General features: G+C 40.9%; 1 protein-coding gene across 2 annotated transcripts; it reads left to right on the plus strand.

The window, feature by feature from the left end:
- Positions 1–1,699: 1,699 nt before the first annotated feature.
- Nup42 (nucleoporin 42) lies at positions 1,700–18,476 on the plus strand. 2 transcript variants are annotated; one of them, XM_034518773.2, is made up of 7 exons: positions 1,700–1,939; positions 3,923–4,145; positions 5,994–6,088; positions 11,136–11,212; positions 13,692–13,778; positions 16,600–16,684; positions 17,435–18,476. In XM_034518773.2, the coding sequence occupies exons 1-7, from the start codon at positions 1,810–1,812 to the stop codon at positions 18,001–18,003; spliced, it is 1,266 nt and encodes a 421-aa protein (XP_034374664.1). In that variant the 5' UTR covers positions 1,700–1,809; the 3' UTR covers positions 18,004–18,476. The 2 variants fall into 2 exon arrangements, with proteins under 2 accessions (XP_034374664.1, XP_076769343.1); XM_076913228.1 differs by lacking the exons at positions 1,700–1,939; positions 11,136–11,212 and having other exon boundaries at positions 4,128–4,145; positions 17,435–18,151.
- The last annotated feature ends 338 nt before the right edge of the window (positions 18,477–18,814 follow it).

Consider the following 18,814-nt stretch of genomic DNA (forward strand, 5'->3'; position numbering starts at 1 on the left):
GTAATATGAAAGGGCATTTCGAGGGTTGCAGCATTAAACCCTAACTGATCCTTTTGAATCCCTTAAGTTTCCTCCAAAGGTTTTTAAGGTTTCACTCTGATCTTACTAGTTTTACTCCTTTTAAACATAACTCAATTTGTTGTGGGGGGTTGGAGATTAAAAGTAGTGGCAGTTCACACTTTGGTAAGGAGAGGCAGGAGGATGACTAACTTTGAGGCCAAGCTGGGCTACACCTACATACAGAGCTATCTAAACTATGTTTGTACTGTTCCTATTACTGTGACAAAACCTGGCAAAAGCAACCTCAGGAAGTATGTGTTGATTCTGGCTCACAAATTAAGGGTACAGTCCATCACAGCTTGAAAGGGATTCCAACAGGAACATGAAACAGCTGGTCACATTGCATTTGCAGTCTGGCAACAGCAATGGATGCCTTTTTGTTCAGTGTGTACCCACTCCTTTGAGGGTGCAGCCCACATTCAGGGCACATCTTTCCAGTTCAACCTTTCTGGAAGAATCTTTCATAGATATGCTCAGAAGTGTGTATCTGTGGGGATTCTGACACCTCAAATTCCAGAGATATGTCTCTACGGTGATTCTAAAAGTAATCAAGTTGACAATATTAACCATCACAAGTGTTAAGCTTACTAATTAGAATTTTGCTTTTGATCTCTCCATCCTCTGGCATAACCAAAATGTAAAGTGAGACTCAAGGTATACTTTGAGTCTGAGGAGTCCCTAAACTGTCTTCAACTTAGTTTGTCCCCAACTCTCCAAATTTAATTTCCAAGAGCACTTTGATTTCATTTTTATATAGTGTACTTGTTTTATACTGATACAGGGACCTGTATGAGAACTGTAAAGTTAATACATGAAGTGCACCAGGCAGTGGTGGCGAACGCCTTTAATCCCAGCACTTGGGAGGCAGAGGCAGGAGGATTTCTGAGTTCGAGGCCAGCCTGGTCTACAGAGTGAGTTCTAGGACAGCCAGGGCTACAAAGAGAAACTCTGTCTTGGAAAAAAAAAAAAACAAAAAAAAAACAAAAAACAAAAAAACTTTTAATACATGAAGTGTACCAGGTGTGCGGTTTTGATCCTAGCATCTGGGAAGCAGAAAGATAGGTGGATTTCGGTTGGGCTCGAGGCCAGCCAGGGCTATATATAGTAATAGTAAGACCGTATCTCAACAACAACAACAACAAACAGTAAATTGAATATTTTCAGAAAGACCTTATCTGAAACTGCTCCTGAGGAAAAGCGAGCTGCTTCTGTCAGTTTTACACTTTTTCATTCTTCCTGATAAAATTTCAAAAGGCAACATTTACGTGAAATTGTAAGAAAGCACCGACTAAGAAACTAATAGATGCTTTTCGCCTGCACTGAGTCCTGTTTGCTGGTTATAGCTGGTTTTCTGTAAATCTTCCCTCTTGATAAACAGACAGGCCTTTTTTTTTTTTTTTTTTTTTTTTTTTTTTTTTTTTTTTTTTTTTTGAGCCCGTTTTACCTTTTTTTTCCCAAAGTAAATGTAAAGAACGAATAAGTCCCGCAAACTGTATGCAGCCAACTAGAGGGTTGTTGGTTGGCTGCTACATCTGGTATCCTCTGGATTCGCGTCCGTTTTCAACACCCTGCTTTCTCGGCTTCTAACCCGAGAAATCCCATTGGCTAAAGCCCACGCCTCTCGCCGCACAGATAGGTCACAGAAACTCTGGGCGCGGGGCGATGACGTCACACTACCCGGACCTCGGTCGCTGGAGCCTGGGCCCGCGCCGCTGACCGCGAGTAGGGACGAGCTGGGACGGCTCTACGATGACCATTTGCCAGTTTTTCCTTCAAGGCCGGTGCCGCTTCGGAGACCGCTGCTGGAACGAGCATCCCGGCGCCCGGGGTGCGGGCGGAGCCAGGCAGCCGCCACCGCAGCAGCAGTCGCCGCCCTCAGGTGATGGTCGGGGAACTGAGAGCCACGTGATGCAGATGCACACCTCCACCCCGGACCCCTGCCCTGGCTAGCAACGTCTCGCCCAGTATTTGGACTAGTCGTTTCCGCTGGTCAGACATGGATGCTACTGCCAAACACTGCGTTTTTAAATTAGAAGTATCTTTATCAAAACCTCCTTGTTGGTCAATGGCAGTGGTTGGGAGAATTCTCGTGGGTCCATTCAGACCTCTTGCCCTACTCTCCCCTTCCTTGTCCTCGATCACAATCTCTTAAACTTTGGGCTTTAGTTGGTAGCTTCGGACACTGGGCCAAGAACCTTACAGGTTTTGTGGAAAGGTTGTTCAGGGGCCAGACATTAAACCAGCACAACACAAGGTTTTAAAAGGCAGATAAGTACATTTATTCTCTTAGTTTTGGAACCTGTTTTTTATTTGTCTGTTTTGGTTTTTTGTTTGTTTGCTTGTTTGTTTGTTTTTAGTTGTTTAGAGATAGGGTTTCTCTTTCAGCCCTGGCTGTCCTGAAATTCTCTTTGTAGACCAGGCTGTCATTGAACTCACAGAGATCCACCTGCCTCTGCCTCCCGAGTGCTGAAATTAAAGTCATGTGCTACCACTTCCCAGTGGAACCTAGTTCTTGACGTTGTCAGTGGGTGCTTCTCCCCTCCCCCCCTCCCTACAATCCGTCTAGTGAAAGACTCCAAATTAGGACTCAGCTTCCAATAGATACTGGAGTACTCCCATGGAGTAATATTTGTCAACTGGTCTCTGGAAACCCACTTTAAATGTAATTTGCAAGTAAATGTTCAGTAGATAGATAATTAGGTGAAAAATAAAATATAAACAAAACTTTAGGATGAAAAGAAAAAAAAAGGAATGTTTTGGAATTTTAAGGCCCAAATTAGGGCCACTGAGTGCAGCATAAAGGAAGTTTTATTTCTATACTGTGTAACCACTACAAAGGATTTGAAACTTCAAAACAAAATGCCATTAATTCCTGCTTCCGAGATGAAAAGCTCAGCTTTCTTTCTCTATGGATTTATTGAGTAGTTTAGAATATGGGTACACCTATCACTGTTTTTAGTATAAAATGACACATTTTCTGAATCCCAAGATAAATTATCTTTATCCTAGCATCAACTATGAAGCAATAAGATTAAAAACAGTATCAAAACCTGAAACAAGTCCTATTGGCTATTTTTTTTTTATGTTTATGAGTTGTTAGAAATCTACACTGTTCTTTATCCACCTATTAGTAAGTTCTGGAATCTCCATTGAAGGATAGATATATGGACATTGTGTCCACAGAGTAACGACTGAGGCAAACACTTCTTAAATACCTATTTAAGGACAGAAAGTAAAATTTAATCCTTTTTATTATTCAGTTTATTCATTGTTCTCTTTCATTCATTGTCTCTGTATGGCCCCGTACAGAAACATACACATACATCCATTGCTAGGTCAAACAAGGGCCTTGACCATACCAGGCTCACTCCAAAGCTTTTAGAGATGTTTAGAGTATTTTTTCATTTATTCCCCCATGATCAACTTAGTAGGCTTAACACTGAACTCAGCAATATATCTTTATATTTCTATGATCAATATTGATCTCATTTTGTTGTTGCTTTTTGTTGGCTTGGGTTTTGGGTTTTTGCTTTTTGAGATGGAGGCATCACTATGTAGCCTGGCTGATCTGGAACTTAGAGATCTGCCTGTCTCTCCCCCCCACAGTGCTGTGATTAAATTCCTACACCAACACGCCTGGCCTTGATCTCATTTTTTAATGTAAATAGAACATTATGTGATTTGTTACAACATATAACAAACTATAAATCATAAAGGGATTGCCATTTTAAACTAGTAGAAAATAGCACTTTAGTAGCCTTTGTATAATTTCAAGACATAACAAGATAAAATGTAATAGAGATTTTCAAGATTTGAAAAAGTTATCAATTTTCTGATTGTTTTGTTTTCTTGATTATTTTAGGGAGTAACCGTCGAGGGTGGAATGCCAGCAGCCAGAGGTACTCCAATGTCATCCAGCCGTCCAGCTTTCCCAAGGCCACACCGTGGGGTGGCAGCAGAGATCAGGACAATCCACCATTCGGCTCTTTCGATTCTGGAGCTTCCACCAGCAGAGGCTTTGGGTCATCTCAAAACCCTTTTGCTTCACCTCTCTCCGATGAGCAGAAAGAAGAAAAGAAACTTCTGTGAGTTAAAGTGTCAAAATGTCGTAGAAAATCAATTGCTTACAGTGTTTTCTTTAAAAAAAAAAAAAATCACAGTGTTTTCTAAAAAAAAAAAAAAAAAAAAAAGAATGGTTTCGAAAATAAGAGTAAGCAAAACAAGAAAAAGAAGTCACCCATGATCCCATGATCCTGTAGCTCAGCCAGCCTGTTCACACTTAGACTGTGTCACTTAGCAATGTGCATTCTTAGGACTGCCTGATCTGGTCCACTTCCTACTGTGAAAATATCTATTACTCTTATTCCACTTTTCATAGGTTAGTCTTACTTGAACAGTCGGTGTACTCTGTGCTCTTTTCAGAGTATTGGGTAACTCAGAACAATCGCTATCCTCAAGGTTACTGATAATATATTTTTCTTTGTAAAACCTTTATTTCAGTTACCCTATTTGAAGTTCCATAAACAGTGGACTTTTAGGTTTATTTGGGGTGTAGTTTTTTAAGGGGGCAGGTGGGCTTTGTTTTATTTGAAAGTAGTGTCTTTCTGTGTAGCCAAGGCTGGTTTGTAACTCAGGTCTCACTGCCTCTGTCCCCAGAGTGCTGGGACTAAAGGTGTGTGTCACCTCACCAGCTGTTTGTTTCTGAAATGCTGAGGACTGAACTTAAATCTTCAGCTGTTTTGGACAAGCATCAATTGGTGTGTGTGTGTGGGGGGGTGTATAACAAGGCAAAGTTCTCTTGTGATTCTAAGTGTAATAACATATTCCTTGTGATAACTATCACTTTACTAGTTAATGGTCACATTTAATATGAAAGAAACATTAATTTAGAGCCAAATGTTTCTATAACTTTGTGCACAGACCTGAAGGCTGGAGAAGTGGCTTAGCAGTTAAGAACACTGGCTGTTCTTCCAGGGGACCTGGGTTCAATTCCCAGCACCCATACAGCAGCTCATAACTGTAACTCCAGTTCCAAGGGATCCAACACCCTCACACAGACATACATCCAGGCAAAACACCAAGACACATAAAACTAAAAAATAAAGTATTTAAAAGTATATGTTTTAAGTACATGGACCTGTTTCCTGTATTATAAAGTAGAGAATTTAAGTAAAATATATCTGAATCCTATAACCCACTCTTAAATTTTAATGATTTTCTATAACCAATCATAGTACTTATTGTTTCCAGTTAAAAATACTGTGCATTGTATTTAGTTCTTTTAAAAAGATTATATTTATGATAATTCTTAAGTATATCAATTAGTTTTTCTGTGACTTAAGAAGCTAACACTATTAATTATTCTATATTATTTGTAACTACAAAATACAAGGTGTTTGTTGTTTTGGAAACAATGTGCAGCCCAGATTGACCTTAAACTCAATGTATTACCCTGCCTGGCCTCAAAATTCTTTTCAACTACCCAGGTGCTGGAATTATAACTGTACTCCACCATGCTTAGGTTTTAATTCATAGTTCTGTAAACTTCTGAGTCTTCAGAAAGTAAGATGGCGGTGGTGTACGCCTTTAATTCTGACACTTTGGAAGCAGAGGCAGGTGGATTTCTGAATTGAGGCCAGCCTAGTCTACAGAGTGAGTTCCAGGACAGCCAAGGCTACAGAAAGAAATCCTGTCTCAAAAAAAAAAAAGAAAGAAAGAAAGAAAGAAAGAAAGAAAGAAAGAAAGAAAGAAAGAAAGAAGAAAAAGAAAGAAAGGAAGAAAGAAAAAAGAAAGAAAGAAAAATGAAAAATATGTAAATTTATGTATTTACTAGAATTTAAATTTTCAGTCATTCAACTTCATAAGTAACAAATTTTAACAAGCAAGTGAAAATATCCATTACTCTCATTTTTATTTCTTTCCTTTTTTTCCAGGGAAGGAATTGTTAAGGACATAGAGGTTTGGGAGTCGTCAGGGCAGTGGATGTTTTCTGTTTACTCACCAGTGAGAAAGAAACCCAACATTTCAGGTAACTTGGAAACATGTGGTTGACTTGTTGGTTGATTTTTTTGATAAGGATGGAACCCAGACCTGCATACATGCTAGGCAAAAGCCCTGCCACTAGGCTGTGGACCCAGCCCAGTACTTGTATGTGTTTTTAAAATATAAAATTTCTACTGTCTAAAACTAGGCCATGCTAAACACATTTATTCCAAACTTAGGCTCAGCTAGAATTTGGTCTTTTTTAAAGTATCCAAGTATTCCAGCTAAACTTCATGATTCAGAGACTAAGAACCATAATGTAATTCTTTTTCATTGTATTATTTATTCTCAAGAAAGAATAGTGAAATCAGGACCTACGACAATTCTAATCCAGTCAGCCTAAGGAGAGCCTCTTCTTTATTGGTTCCTTCTGTAAATCCTCAGGATGTCTTGTTAGTTACTTCAGCATCAGGAAGAACCCACGCTGCCCACCATTACAGCCCTCACTGCTGCCTTACATTTCCTCTTCTTCCTCCCAAGAATATTGCTTCTTCATAAAGCTTGTTGAGACTCTCAAGGAGCCACAGGGGTAGCATTTCTTTAGATGATTCCTTTCTTTCCATTTTGTTTTTCCCATGATCCCTATGGCTACCAAGTTCTTCCAAGCTTCATGGAGAGCCTGAGTCTCTCCTGTTAGGAGATAACAGACATGGCCCAGTGGAGCCCTGAAGTCAGGGTCAGATTCCAGGAGTGCCGCTGGGCCTCACCCCTTGCCTCCACTCGCCTCTATCACTCTCTTATTCAGGTAAAAACTCTTTACTGACTTTGATTTCTTTTGCACCCTGATCTGCATCTGAGCAGTTGGGGTTCTTCCCAGAACCTTATGTTCTGGAGGAAAGAAAACAAGAAACTGTGAGAACAGATCATTTAAGATAGTGGTAGTTTCTGTAAGCAAATAATAAACTCAGTAAGCCCTAGATTGGCTTAAATATTAGTACTTAAGTACTGCCAAGTATTAAATCTTAATTCACAAGTGGACCTAAAGCCTCATGTCTTACATCTCTGGCTTACATTTCAAAATATGAAATATAGAGAGCTCTGCATAGGGTGATAGAGTAAAACATAGGACATTCAGTTAAATTTAAATTTCAGATAAGAAAATAATATTTTCAATATATGTATTCTGTGTAATATCTGGGACATACTTAAATTTGTTTTATATTTGAAATTTCAATTTATGTAGACATCTAGGTTTATTTATTAGTTAAATCTGGTAGCCTATCCCTGAGATATCTGTAGTAACTGAATACATTCATAAAAGTTTTCATAATAATACTAAGACACTAATGGCCACTTCAGGGTTGAAATGCGTGGTATTGGTATAAAAGTGTTGTTGAGTTAAACTAATGGATTTAACATAAACTGAGACAGAGCAACAAACTGCTAGTAGACTATAGTAATCATGGGAATAAGAATTTAGAATGTCATTCTAACTTGAGGAGGTAAAATTATTTGTATTTTTAATGAAATAAAAATCACTGGTTTTTAAAATCTCTTAGTCATTGAACATGCACTTTAAACATCTTAGACAAAGCGGGAGGTACATATTTCCCATGCTTCTGCCCTGTACCCACATATGGTGCTCACTCTTAAGGGACTTTTGTCACAGACAAGTTGTATTGGAAAGAATGCCAGCTGTGGTTATTCACACTTAGCTTTGGCAGGTATTTTCTGAACAGTAGATGAGATAAACCTGTCACCTCAAGGGGTGAGAGTGGCAGAAAATGACAGGGTTACTGCCAATAGTAAAACTGAAATTTCCTAGGAAAAGGTAGAATCACGGAAAACTTTCCTGTCACATGAGGACAACAGCTTCTCAGTCTTTAAAAATCTCTTCTAGTAAGACTAGTGACAGCATGAATATGTGTCAACTTCAGGGTTAGTTTGTGGTTTTGTTTTTGCATTCTAGAGGGCCCTGTGTCATGTATGGAAGTTCTGTAAGGCAAAGTGTCTTGCTACAGAATCACACTGGCTGAAATCCATTCTAAGTCCAAGGTAAACTAACAAATTGTAACATAACTAACTACACAAAAAGTTCATTGGCTTTTACATCTGCTTTATAACTGGCCTTTAAAAACCTTCCACTTGTCTGGGCATAGTGGCATGTACCTTTAATTTTAGCACTTGAGAGGCAGAGGTGGGCTGATCTCTGTAGTTAAAGCCTTCTCTACAGAGTGAGATCCTGTCTTGAGAAACGAACACTTCCACTCTATAGCCATATTTATCTGAAAAAGGCATTGAGACTTGTTTTTCTGGTGGTTTGTCTTAGGGATATAGTTTGTATATAACAGCCAATAGCAGGATGAATGCAGAAGCACATAGAGAAGCACATACAGGAACTGGCTGTCAGAGCTGGTGAGAGACCACTCAGCAACTAAGAGCATGTGCTGCTGTTGCAGAGCATGTGAGTTCAGTTTCCAGCACTCATATTGGCTGCCTCACAACTTGCTGTAACTAGTTCAGGGGAGCCAGCACTGCATTCTGACCTCTACAGACATCCACACTTAGGTGTCAGTACTCCAGAACACACACACATATATATACTTACAAATAATATTTTTAAAAAACTAACCTAGCTAAGAAGCCAAATGTTAATGAGTTCTGTAGACACAAGTGTGCTGCCCACCTCATTTTATTCTTTTGTTTTGGAAAATGTATGTGGATACATTTTCATTATAAAGTCCTAACTTTTCTGTGTGGTGTTGGAGCACAGCTTTAATCCTAGCTGGTAAAGGAGGTAAAGGCAGGTGGATCTCTGTGAGTTCCAGGCCAGCCTGGTTGACAGACCTAGTTCCAGGAAAGCCAGGGCTACACATAGAAACCCTTTCTCAAAAAATAAAAAACAAACAAACAAAAGAGTGAACTTTTTCTCTGTAACTAGAATATTTCTTTTGTACCATGTCCTACTTTGCTTTCTGTTGCTATGATAAACACCATGACCCAGAAGCAACTTGGAAAAGAAAGGGTATATTTGGCTTACAGGCTATCAATCCATCATTGAGGGAAGCCCATGCAGGAACCAAAGGCAAGAAGAGCTTGAAGCAGAACAGAGAAACACTGCTTACTGGCTTGCTTCCCCAGGCATGCTCAGCTTTCTCACTCAGACCAGGTCCAACTGCCTGGTTTTAAGACTGATGGTTTTAACCACGGTGAGCTGGGCCCTCAGCCCTCATACATCAGTTAGTAACTAAGAGACTGTCCCACAGACATGCTCACAGCAGTCTAACAGACAGTTCCTCAACTGAGGTTCTTCCCCAAGAGTGACCTTGACCACCAGGATCAGCCATTACATAACCATCCTTTTAAAACCTGAGAAAATAGCTACTCAATTCTGTATTTTGTGATTCAGATAAAAACTGGTTGATCACAGCTTGAGAGTAGAGACTGAGGTGAACAGAGCTCCTTGACAGAAAGTTGTTACCTTCTTATGAGGCCCTGTTAAGAGCTAAGCCCTAAGTGAAGAGAAGGCATCTGTTACAAGGAGCTTGGGGAAAAACATTCCCAACAAGATGATAGCTAGCGGAGGCCTTGTGGTGAGAGCAATGAGCCCAAATAACAGAAGAAAGAAAATAACAAACAATACAGCATAAAGCCAGAGCAGCAGCCAAGGTCCATGTGATATTGGCTCTAATTACATTAGATGTGCAGGTATTGAAGAGCTTCAGAAGAGTGTGGACTGACTAGAAAAAGCTGATTCAGTGGTGCAGGAAGGGAGGGAAAATGAGGCTTTGAGAGTGGGGACAAGACGAGAGGCAGGGAGACAAGTTAGGAAGTGATTGCTGATAACCAACTTAGAGCTATTGGCAGTACACACAGAATCAGCCAAAGTTGAGCTCTGTTTTGAACCAGCAAAATGCTAATATTTTATTTGCAGAAAAAACAAACAAATCCAGTATGATTCGTAGGTGCTTTTTGTACTGGAGTAAACTAAATGGTACATGGCTCCAAGGACATCTGTGTCAAAAGTAAGAACATTGCCTTTCTTAGTGTCCTCGGTGCTAAAAGTACAGTCATTGGTGTAGACAGTAAAAATCACTTGGTAGTATAGATAAACATTTTTTGTATTTCCTTTAAAATATATGCATATTAAGAATATCAACTGCTCTTCCAGAGGACCTGTAATCAATTTTGGCTTCTACATGGCAGCTCAAAACTGACGGTAACTCCAGTTGCAGACGCACATGCATTCATGCAGGCAAAACATCCATGCACCACATTATTTATGCATTTATATGTCTCTATATAAAGTGGCCATGTAGTTTTGTTCTGCATGCTTGCTCTTTTCATCAGGGCCCCAGATATCATGCATGCCAAGCAAGCATTCTACCACAGAGGTACATTCCTGAGCCCCAGTATTTTACATTTAATTTATCAAGTAAATACTAGAAAGTACTAGAATAAGCATCCTTTTGCATAACACAAGTATCTGAAGTTAAATCCTAAAAATGTAGGTCAAAGCAGAGCATTTACACTTGTACTTGTTTATGGAAAGTTTGCCCCAGAAAGCATCCATTACCACACCTGAGTGACAGTGATCATCTGTACTTACTGTGGAGAGCATTTTATTTCTAAGTTGAATTTTTAAGTTTTCTTTCTTTTATTTACTTGCCTTTTGAAATTGTAGTGTGCTGCTTGTACTTTCTGCCTTTGCCTGCCTCTGTACTGACTTGGGAGCAATGCTTCTGTATTGAAAATGTTACTCATGTGTGTGAAGTTGTGGTTTTCCTGGTTTCTCATTTGCCTTTTCAATTTGTGTATTGCAGATGTAACAGCATTTCTTTGAAAGTGTCTGTAGTCAGCTCTTGTTTTCTTTTCACTCTGTCTTTACAGAATTCTTCATTCAAGGATGAAATAACTGTGTTTTCTTCCAATTTAATAATTTAAACATTAGTGTATAGGCTTTGATTTTTTTTTTCCTATGATCTCAAAATTTTTCTGATAACCAGCATTATCACATTTTGTCTCAACCTCTAGCTTTACTGCCAGAATCAACAGTATTTACTGTTTAAATTCCAACTGATTCCTCACTTCAGGTTTCACAGACATTTCACCAGAGGAGTTGAGGCTTGAATACCATAACTTCTTAACCAGCAATAACTTACAGAGCTATGTAAGTTTGTTTTCTTTTCCTCTACCTCAGTAGCAATTGGCTGCCAGTTACTGCTTTCTGTGTTTGTAGTGGCTTGCTTGTGTTTTGGCATGTTTGATGAGAGTGGTGGCTTGAATATGCTTGACCCATAGAGTTTGGCACTGTTAGGAGGTGTGGCCTAGTTGGAGGAAAAGTGTGTCACTGAGGGGCTGGGCTTTGAAAGTCTCAGGCTCCACCTAGTATGGAAGAGAGCTTCTTCCTAGCTGCCTGCAGAAAGGAGTCCTCTCCTGGCTACCTTTAGGTCAAAATGTAGAGCTCTCAGCTCCTCCTCCAGCACCGTTTCTGCCTGTCTGCTGCCATGCTTCTCAAAGTGATGGTAATGGACTGAACTTCTGAAACTGTAAACTAGCACCAATTAAATGTTTGCCTTTATAAGAGTTGCCTTGGTCATGGCATCTCTTCATAGCAATGGAAGAGGCAGGAGTTGGTACCAGGGACTAAGGTATTGCTGTGATAGGCCTGACCATGTTCTTCTTTGGAGGAATGTGGATTTTGGCACTTTGATTTGGAAATTTATGGAATGCTTTAAGTGGGCTTAGTGAGCTATCCTAGTAAGAATATGGAAGACATTGGTGCTGAGGGTGATTTCAACTATGGAGATTGTTCTTCTGATGTTTTGGTGAAGAATGTTGCTGGGTTTTGCCCTTGTCAAAAGAGTCTGCTTTTGAGGCTAAGGTAAAAGAGATTCATATTAATTGCATTGACAAAGGAAGTTTCAAAAAAAGCCCAATATCAACTTTGTCCTCTGGTTTACTCTCATGAAGACTGTTTTGATCAAGTGTAGCAAGCTTAGAAAGGAAAAATACAAAATGTATGGTTCAAAGAATGAAGGGGTACCAGGAAGTGGAATGAAGCTAAATCCTGTGTTCGAGGAGAGTAAATGGAATTAAGGAAGTGGTGACCTTAAGGCAAGATCCCACCCAGCTAAGCTTATATGCATCTGCATAACTATACAAGGGGGAATTATATCATGTTAGGTGTTACTATGATCTGTTATTGTTTTCATGTGGACATAAAGAGATGCCATTATGTATCAAATTGACAATGGATGGATCATGATGGCTATTCTTGGTTTTCAGCCAAGAATTATTGATTAAAATCAATAATGAAAAGCTTAGGTCCAAGTATGGTGGCACATGTCTTTAATCTCAGGAGACAGAGGAAAGCAGATTGCTGAGTTCAAGGCCAGCCTGTTACAGAGCAAGTTCCAGGTAAAGAAAAGCAGAAGGCCAGGCATGGTGGTACTCACCTTTAATCTCAGCAATAAGGAGACAAGAACCTAAGATGTCTAAGTTCAAGATCAATCTACAGAAGAAGTTTCAGGACAGCCAAGCTTAGGTACTGAAGGACTTGGAAACAAAAGACTGATAATAATGTAATAGGACAAGGGACCATAATTGAGCCCCAGCAAGCAGCAGAACTTCGCAACTTCGGCCATGTGGCTCTGGCTTTAAAGTAAAGAATAGAAGGGGTTACTGGAACAACTGATGCTGGTTATCTGGAGCTAAGAAATTAGCAATGCTTAAGAAGAGACCAGCATCACTGAGGTGAAATCTGGGAAATGTTTTCTGAGATCACAAAGAAGGTATATTCTGGAGATAACCAAGGTTGTACCTTGTGCTGCAGCTGGACTTGGTAATGTGTAAGAGTCACCCAGGTGGTACTGGTTTTGAAGGCATGAAGGGAGTCATGAACAGCAGCCTGTTACTGTGAGAGACCTTGAGAGCCCACTGGTGAAGGTGCAGCCTCAGTGTCAGTTGAAAGCCCAGGCCTGACAGGATCATGCAAAGAAGTTGAGGCTTGGCACTGTGAAGAGAGCCTATGAGAGTCTATTGGTTGGTGACACACTTCCTCCAAGGCCACACCTCCTAAAGTATCACTCCCTCAGAGCCAAGCATGTTTAAACCACCACAGTTGAGAACTGGTTTTTGTAGGTCAGTGCCTTTTTTGTTTTGTAGGTCAATACCTTTAAAATTGTTTCATTGCCTAAATTAGTAATCATGTACTATCGTGATAAGGGATATTATTTTTATTATAAGTTACCCATCAACCAGTCCATTGACTCAGACCATCTGTCATCTGAAAGACATTACAGCTTCCATTGGTGGTGATCCATGATGGAGACCAGGAAAGCATAGTTCTGCCCAACAGATTAACACTCGCAGACCAGACATCCAAAAGAAACCAGTCTGAGTGGGCCAGTAGCATAAGCTGGGTGCCTGAAGGAAATAATTTCTGTTGTCTGCAGTCAGGACTGTGCATTCCAGCTACTACACATAATTCCCTTCTGTCCAGATAACACCAGCTCTGTACTTCCCGGTGACCAGCCGTGAGATACAGGGAGTGAGAGAACAGAGGCAACTAGACCTGGAATATCTCTGGCAAACAGGAGCAGGGCTTAAACAGTCAATCCTGAGTTATTTTTGTTTTCTCTCTCCAGCTAAACTCTGTTCAACAGCTAGTAAGTCAGTGGAGAAATAGGATAAATGAACTGAAAAATCTAAATATGTCAACCAAAGGAGCTCTGGTGAGTACCGAAGAATTTTCTTCAAAGAAGTATCTCATCTATTCTATTCTGTTTTATATTGGTTTTTAAGACATGTGTAAGTAGACCAGGATGTCCTGCAATTTGTCGTGTAGCCCAGGCTGCTCTGAACTCTCCTGAACTCACAACCACCTGTCTCGGCCTCCTGCATGCTGGGATTATAGACATATGCTCTGCCATGTCTAGCTTTTTGTTCTTTTCATGTGTTTCTTGAGACAGGGTCTCATCTGAAATGGCTCTGACTAGCCTGGAACTCATAGAGACCCCTGTGCCCACATTGAGTGCCAGGATTAAAGGTGTGCACTAGCTCTGTTGCTTTTATTTTTTAATTTCATTATTTTATGTGTGTGAGTGTTTTGCCTGTGTGTATGTCTGTGTACCAAGTATGTGCCTGATGTAGTGGAGGTCAGAAAAGGATGTCTAATCCCCTGGAATTGGAGTTATAGTTAAGAATTACCATGTGGTACAGGGAATCAAAATCAGGTCTTCTTGAAGAACAGTGTTCTTAACCTGTGAGCCATCTTTCCAGCCCTCCTAGTGCTTTTTGGTAGAGGATGCTTCATTTTTCATTTGAAGGGCAAAGCAAAGTCTCTGTAAAGGATTATGACTCACATCCTATCACCAAGTGCTCACCCTGTGCCCACACACCCTCCCTCACCCTGTGCCTACACACACTCACCCTGTGCCCACACACCCTCCCTCACCCTGTGCCCCCTCACCCTGTGCCCACACACTCTCCCTCACCCTGTGCCCACACACACTCACCCTGTGCCCACACACCCTCCCTCACCCTGTTCCCACACACCCTCCCTCACCCTGTTCCCACACACCCTCCCTCACCCTGTGCCCACACACCCTCCCTCACCCTGTGCCCACACACCCTCCCTCACCCTGTGCCCACACACCCTCCCTCACCCTGTGCCCACACACCCTCCCTCACCCTGTGCCCACACACCCTCCCTCACCCTGTGCCCACACACCCTCCCTCACCCTGTGCCCACACACCCTCCCTCACCCTGTGCTCACACACACTCACCACATGGTCATCTAGAGCTCAAACTCTAGAACTTATTTCTGTTTCTCAAAAAAGTAGGAACAGTCGTGCTTTTTAAAACCAATTTTCAGTTATACATGGTAGACTCCTTTAGTTCTAGCCCTGGGGAATCAGAGATAGATTTCTGAGTTCGGAGCAACCTGATCTACATACTGGAGTCCAGGACAGCCAGGGATGCTTAGACCTTGTTTCTAAATAAATAAATTTTAAAACTTTTAACATAAGGATTTTAACTGGAGTAGGACTAGGTTTGAAGGTTGGAAATTATTACAAACTCAAGTACTTAACAGATGTGTTTACTCCATCTTGCAGCTGTGAATTTAGTGGGGTTGTTCCAGCACATTCTCACCCCAGCTGAGAAGTGGCCTTTACCACTGCTGAGAGCTGGTAGAACAGTGACACCTGAGTCTAACTATAGACATCCCTGGGATGAATGCTTCCTGCCATTGTTAGTGTTGTAAGGTCCCTCCCTGCTCATCTGGAACAACCCATCCTCAGGGCTTAGCACATCATTGTTACTCTTTTATCATGAGTATAGTGTACTTATATTTGTTTATCCATTTACCTATTGATGACTCTTACTCCAGTAAGAAGAAGCAAGGAAAAAACAAAACAAACAAACAACCCTATCTATAGTGATGAGCTACTGAGCAATCGTGTGGGACCAGAAGTGGAGAAAGGGTTGTTCCTGCCCAGGAAGGGCATAGGGAACTGTTAAGGGCAGTAGAAATTTGTTTGTGATGATTATAAGTGTGTTAGGAGTCACTGAACTACGTCAAAACAAATCATTTCTGCTCAACCTGAGCAGGTGACCCTTTCACAGGGGTCACATATGAGAGACATCTATATATCAGGTATTTATGTTACAGTTCATAACAGTAGCAAAATTACAGTTTTGAAGAAGCAACTAAAATAATTGTATGTTTAGAAGGGTCATCGCAACATGAGGAAATTATATTAAAGGGTCACAGCAGATACTGGGTAGGAAGCTTAGAAAGTAGGAAGCTTTTCATATCACTGACTGCACTTGAGTGAAGCATTTGAGTAGGTGGACTAGGCAAGCTCTGACAGTCTTTTCACCTGTATCTGGAGTGACCAATAAATGCAGGTTTAACTTTATAAACACTGACGTGTGTGTGTTTTTTAGAATGCAATTTTATTTATTATTGAAGTTTTTATAGTTGGATACAATATATCTTGATTTTAAAAAAAAAAAGTGCTTTTCTGGGGCTGGAGAGATGGCTCGGTGGTTAAGAGCACTGACTGCTCTTCCAGAGGTTCTGAGTTCAATACCCAGCAACTACATGGTAGCTCACAACCATCTGTAATATAGTCTAAAGCCCTCTTCTGGTACAGCTACAGTGTACTCATATATATAAAATAAATAAATGAATCTTTAAAAGAAGAAATGCTTTTCTGATTATGATATGTTGTTTTTAACAAGTTGAATTCTAACCATTTTAATTTAACAATTTGAATTTAACAAGTTGAAGTTTAACAAGTGTAAAATTAAAGTTGTTCACCAACCAGAGATAACCATTGTTCGTTTCTAGTGCAGTTTTATATAGATGTTCATATTAGTTGATTTTATAGTTTATAGAATATTATATCCTTTCTTTTTCATGATCACATTATGGACATTTTGTATGTTAAAAGTGCATAGTTAAATAATACATTTAAAATTTCTATTTTGTATAACAGTCTATGATAATTATTCATGAAGTATTGTATTTGTTTGGTTTTTTTAAGCTCTCTGATGTAAAGGATGGGGTCAGTCAAACAGCACCTGCATTTGGATTTGGAAGTAAGCAAGCAGGGGCATTTGGGTCATCAGGTAAGAGACAGAGTGTAGCTCAGAAAAGTGAGATTCTGATTGCAACTTTAGAAAGCCTGAATCACCATTTTAAATAATTCTCACAAATTCCTCCATTTTGGTGCCTTGAAGAACTTAGCTCCACAAATACTTTGGACAGGCAGGCTAGTGGAATGGGGCGAGGGCAGAGGGCTGTGGCTCAGCTGATAGAAGTTCTTTTGTCTCTGATACAAGGTATTACTGTGTAGCCCTGGCCTGAAACTCACTGTGTGAACCAGGACTTTTGATCCTTCTGCCTCTGCCCCTGCAGTGGGATTACAGATGGGAACCACCACTCCCAGCTCTAGAAGAACATTTTAGGAATCTCTCTCAGCCTCATAGGAAACTAGGTGTGATGATATACATATAATTCTAGCACTCAGAGTCTGCAGTAAAGAATCAAAAGTCCAAAGCAAGCTTGGCCTTTACAGCAAGGGTCTCAGGAATTTGGTTGGAGCACACCACTGTAGCAACAGTGTCTTTGAGACTTTTGTCAGCACACAACAGTCACAAGGCCAGTCTGCTGAAAAGTACGGCAAGCAGAAAGTGCACACCCACTCTGACTGCTCATGGGTGCGTGAGTCATGGTAGAGGAGTCATGACAGGGTGGTGGGGCTTAGCGGATTGGTTTAACTTTGTCTTCATGTGTCCCTAAACTTCAATATCTACACATGTCTGAAATAAGAGAAAGGAGGGGCGTGGTCACATTTTCTGATTGTAATCTGTTTGTAGGTTTTCCAGTGAATAACAGCAGCAGCAATACTGTTCAGAACTTTAGTTTTAAAACAAGTCCTGCACTTAGCACTGCTCCTTCTGGAAGCACATCAGTGTTTGGAAGTCACCCAGCCTTTGGGGCTGGGTCCTCTGCTGGCTCCGCCGTCTCTTCCTCCACTCCAGCCTTTGGACTTGGGAAACCTGACCCCACATCTGCTGCATCATTTTCATTCAAGAGCCCCGAAGCTTCCAGTTTTGGATCACCTGGGTTTTCAGGATTTCCAGCTTCCATGGCAGCGAGTCCCTTTGGCCCTCCAACAGCCCCTGCTTTCGGAAGTGGCAGTTCTGTGGCTGGATTTGGCCCTTCTAGCCCACATTCTCAGGCTGTGTTTGCTAAACCTTCCACTGACGTGTTTGGAGGTAGCAACATATCTACCTCTGTCCCAGCCTCTAGTGCCACTGATAATGTGCTGTTCACACCCAGGGATCAGCTGACGAAGGAAGAACTGGAACAGTTTCAGTCCCAGAAATTTACCCTGGGAAAAATTCCACTGAAGCCACCACCTGTCGAGCTTCTGACTATATAAAGGTCAGGTTTAAATACAGAAAGAATGCCTTTAGCCAGGCATGTCGTGCATGCCTACAGTCTGGGAAGCTGAGCAGCAGAATGCCACAAATTCAGGCCAGTGTGGACAACACGGAGTGAATAAGAGACTATCAGCTCTGAGTGGGACCCTCCAAGAGAAAGATCTGGATGGCTTTTAAAGCAAGTGTTTTTATAGTGCTGGGATCACACTGGGGCCTCACCCAGGCAAGGCGAGTTCTGCCTGACCTCCATCCCTAACTATGGCTTCTGAGATTGTCTTGAATGAGTTTATATATACAGAACATAAGCCTTCGGTAATTTGAGGGAATTTTAAAGTTTAACTTTTCTAAACACCTAGCTAAATAAAGGACAGCCAAAAAAGTCAATAAGCAAGGGAAATCTTTTTTGCTGTAATTATGAGTGGAACTAAAAAGTACAGTGTGCTGATTAAAGTAACGTTCTCATTCTCTTCCAGTTCACTCTCCGTCCCTTTAAATAGGGATGTGAACAGGGTTGCTGGAGATCAAACCCAGGCACAGTGTCTCGAGCACATTCTCTGTCACTGAGCTACATCCCCCAACTCTGACTTGTGCCTGCATGTGTGTGTATGCACCACATACATGCCTGGTGCCTATGGAGGTCAGATTCCCTGGAGCTGAGGTTATAGATTGTTGTGAGCCACCACCATATAGAGGTACTAGGAATTGAACTCCAACCCTAAGACAGCAATCCTCCTAACCTCTGAGCCAAGTCCCAAGCCCTGACTTTTTACATGGGGGAAAATAAATGTGGAAGGTGCTCAGTGGATGAAG

This window comes from Arvicanthis niloticus, chromosome 15 (genome assembly GCF_011762505.2).
Source record: "Arvicanthis niloticus isolate mArvNil1 chromosome 15, mArvNil1.pat.X, whole genome shotgun sequence".
Classification (NCBI taxonomy): Eukaryota; Metazoa; Chordata; class Mammalia; order Rodentia; family Muridae; genus Arvicanthis; species Arvicanthis niloticus.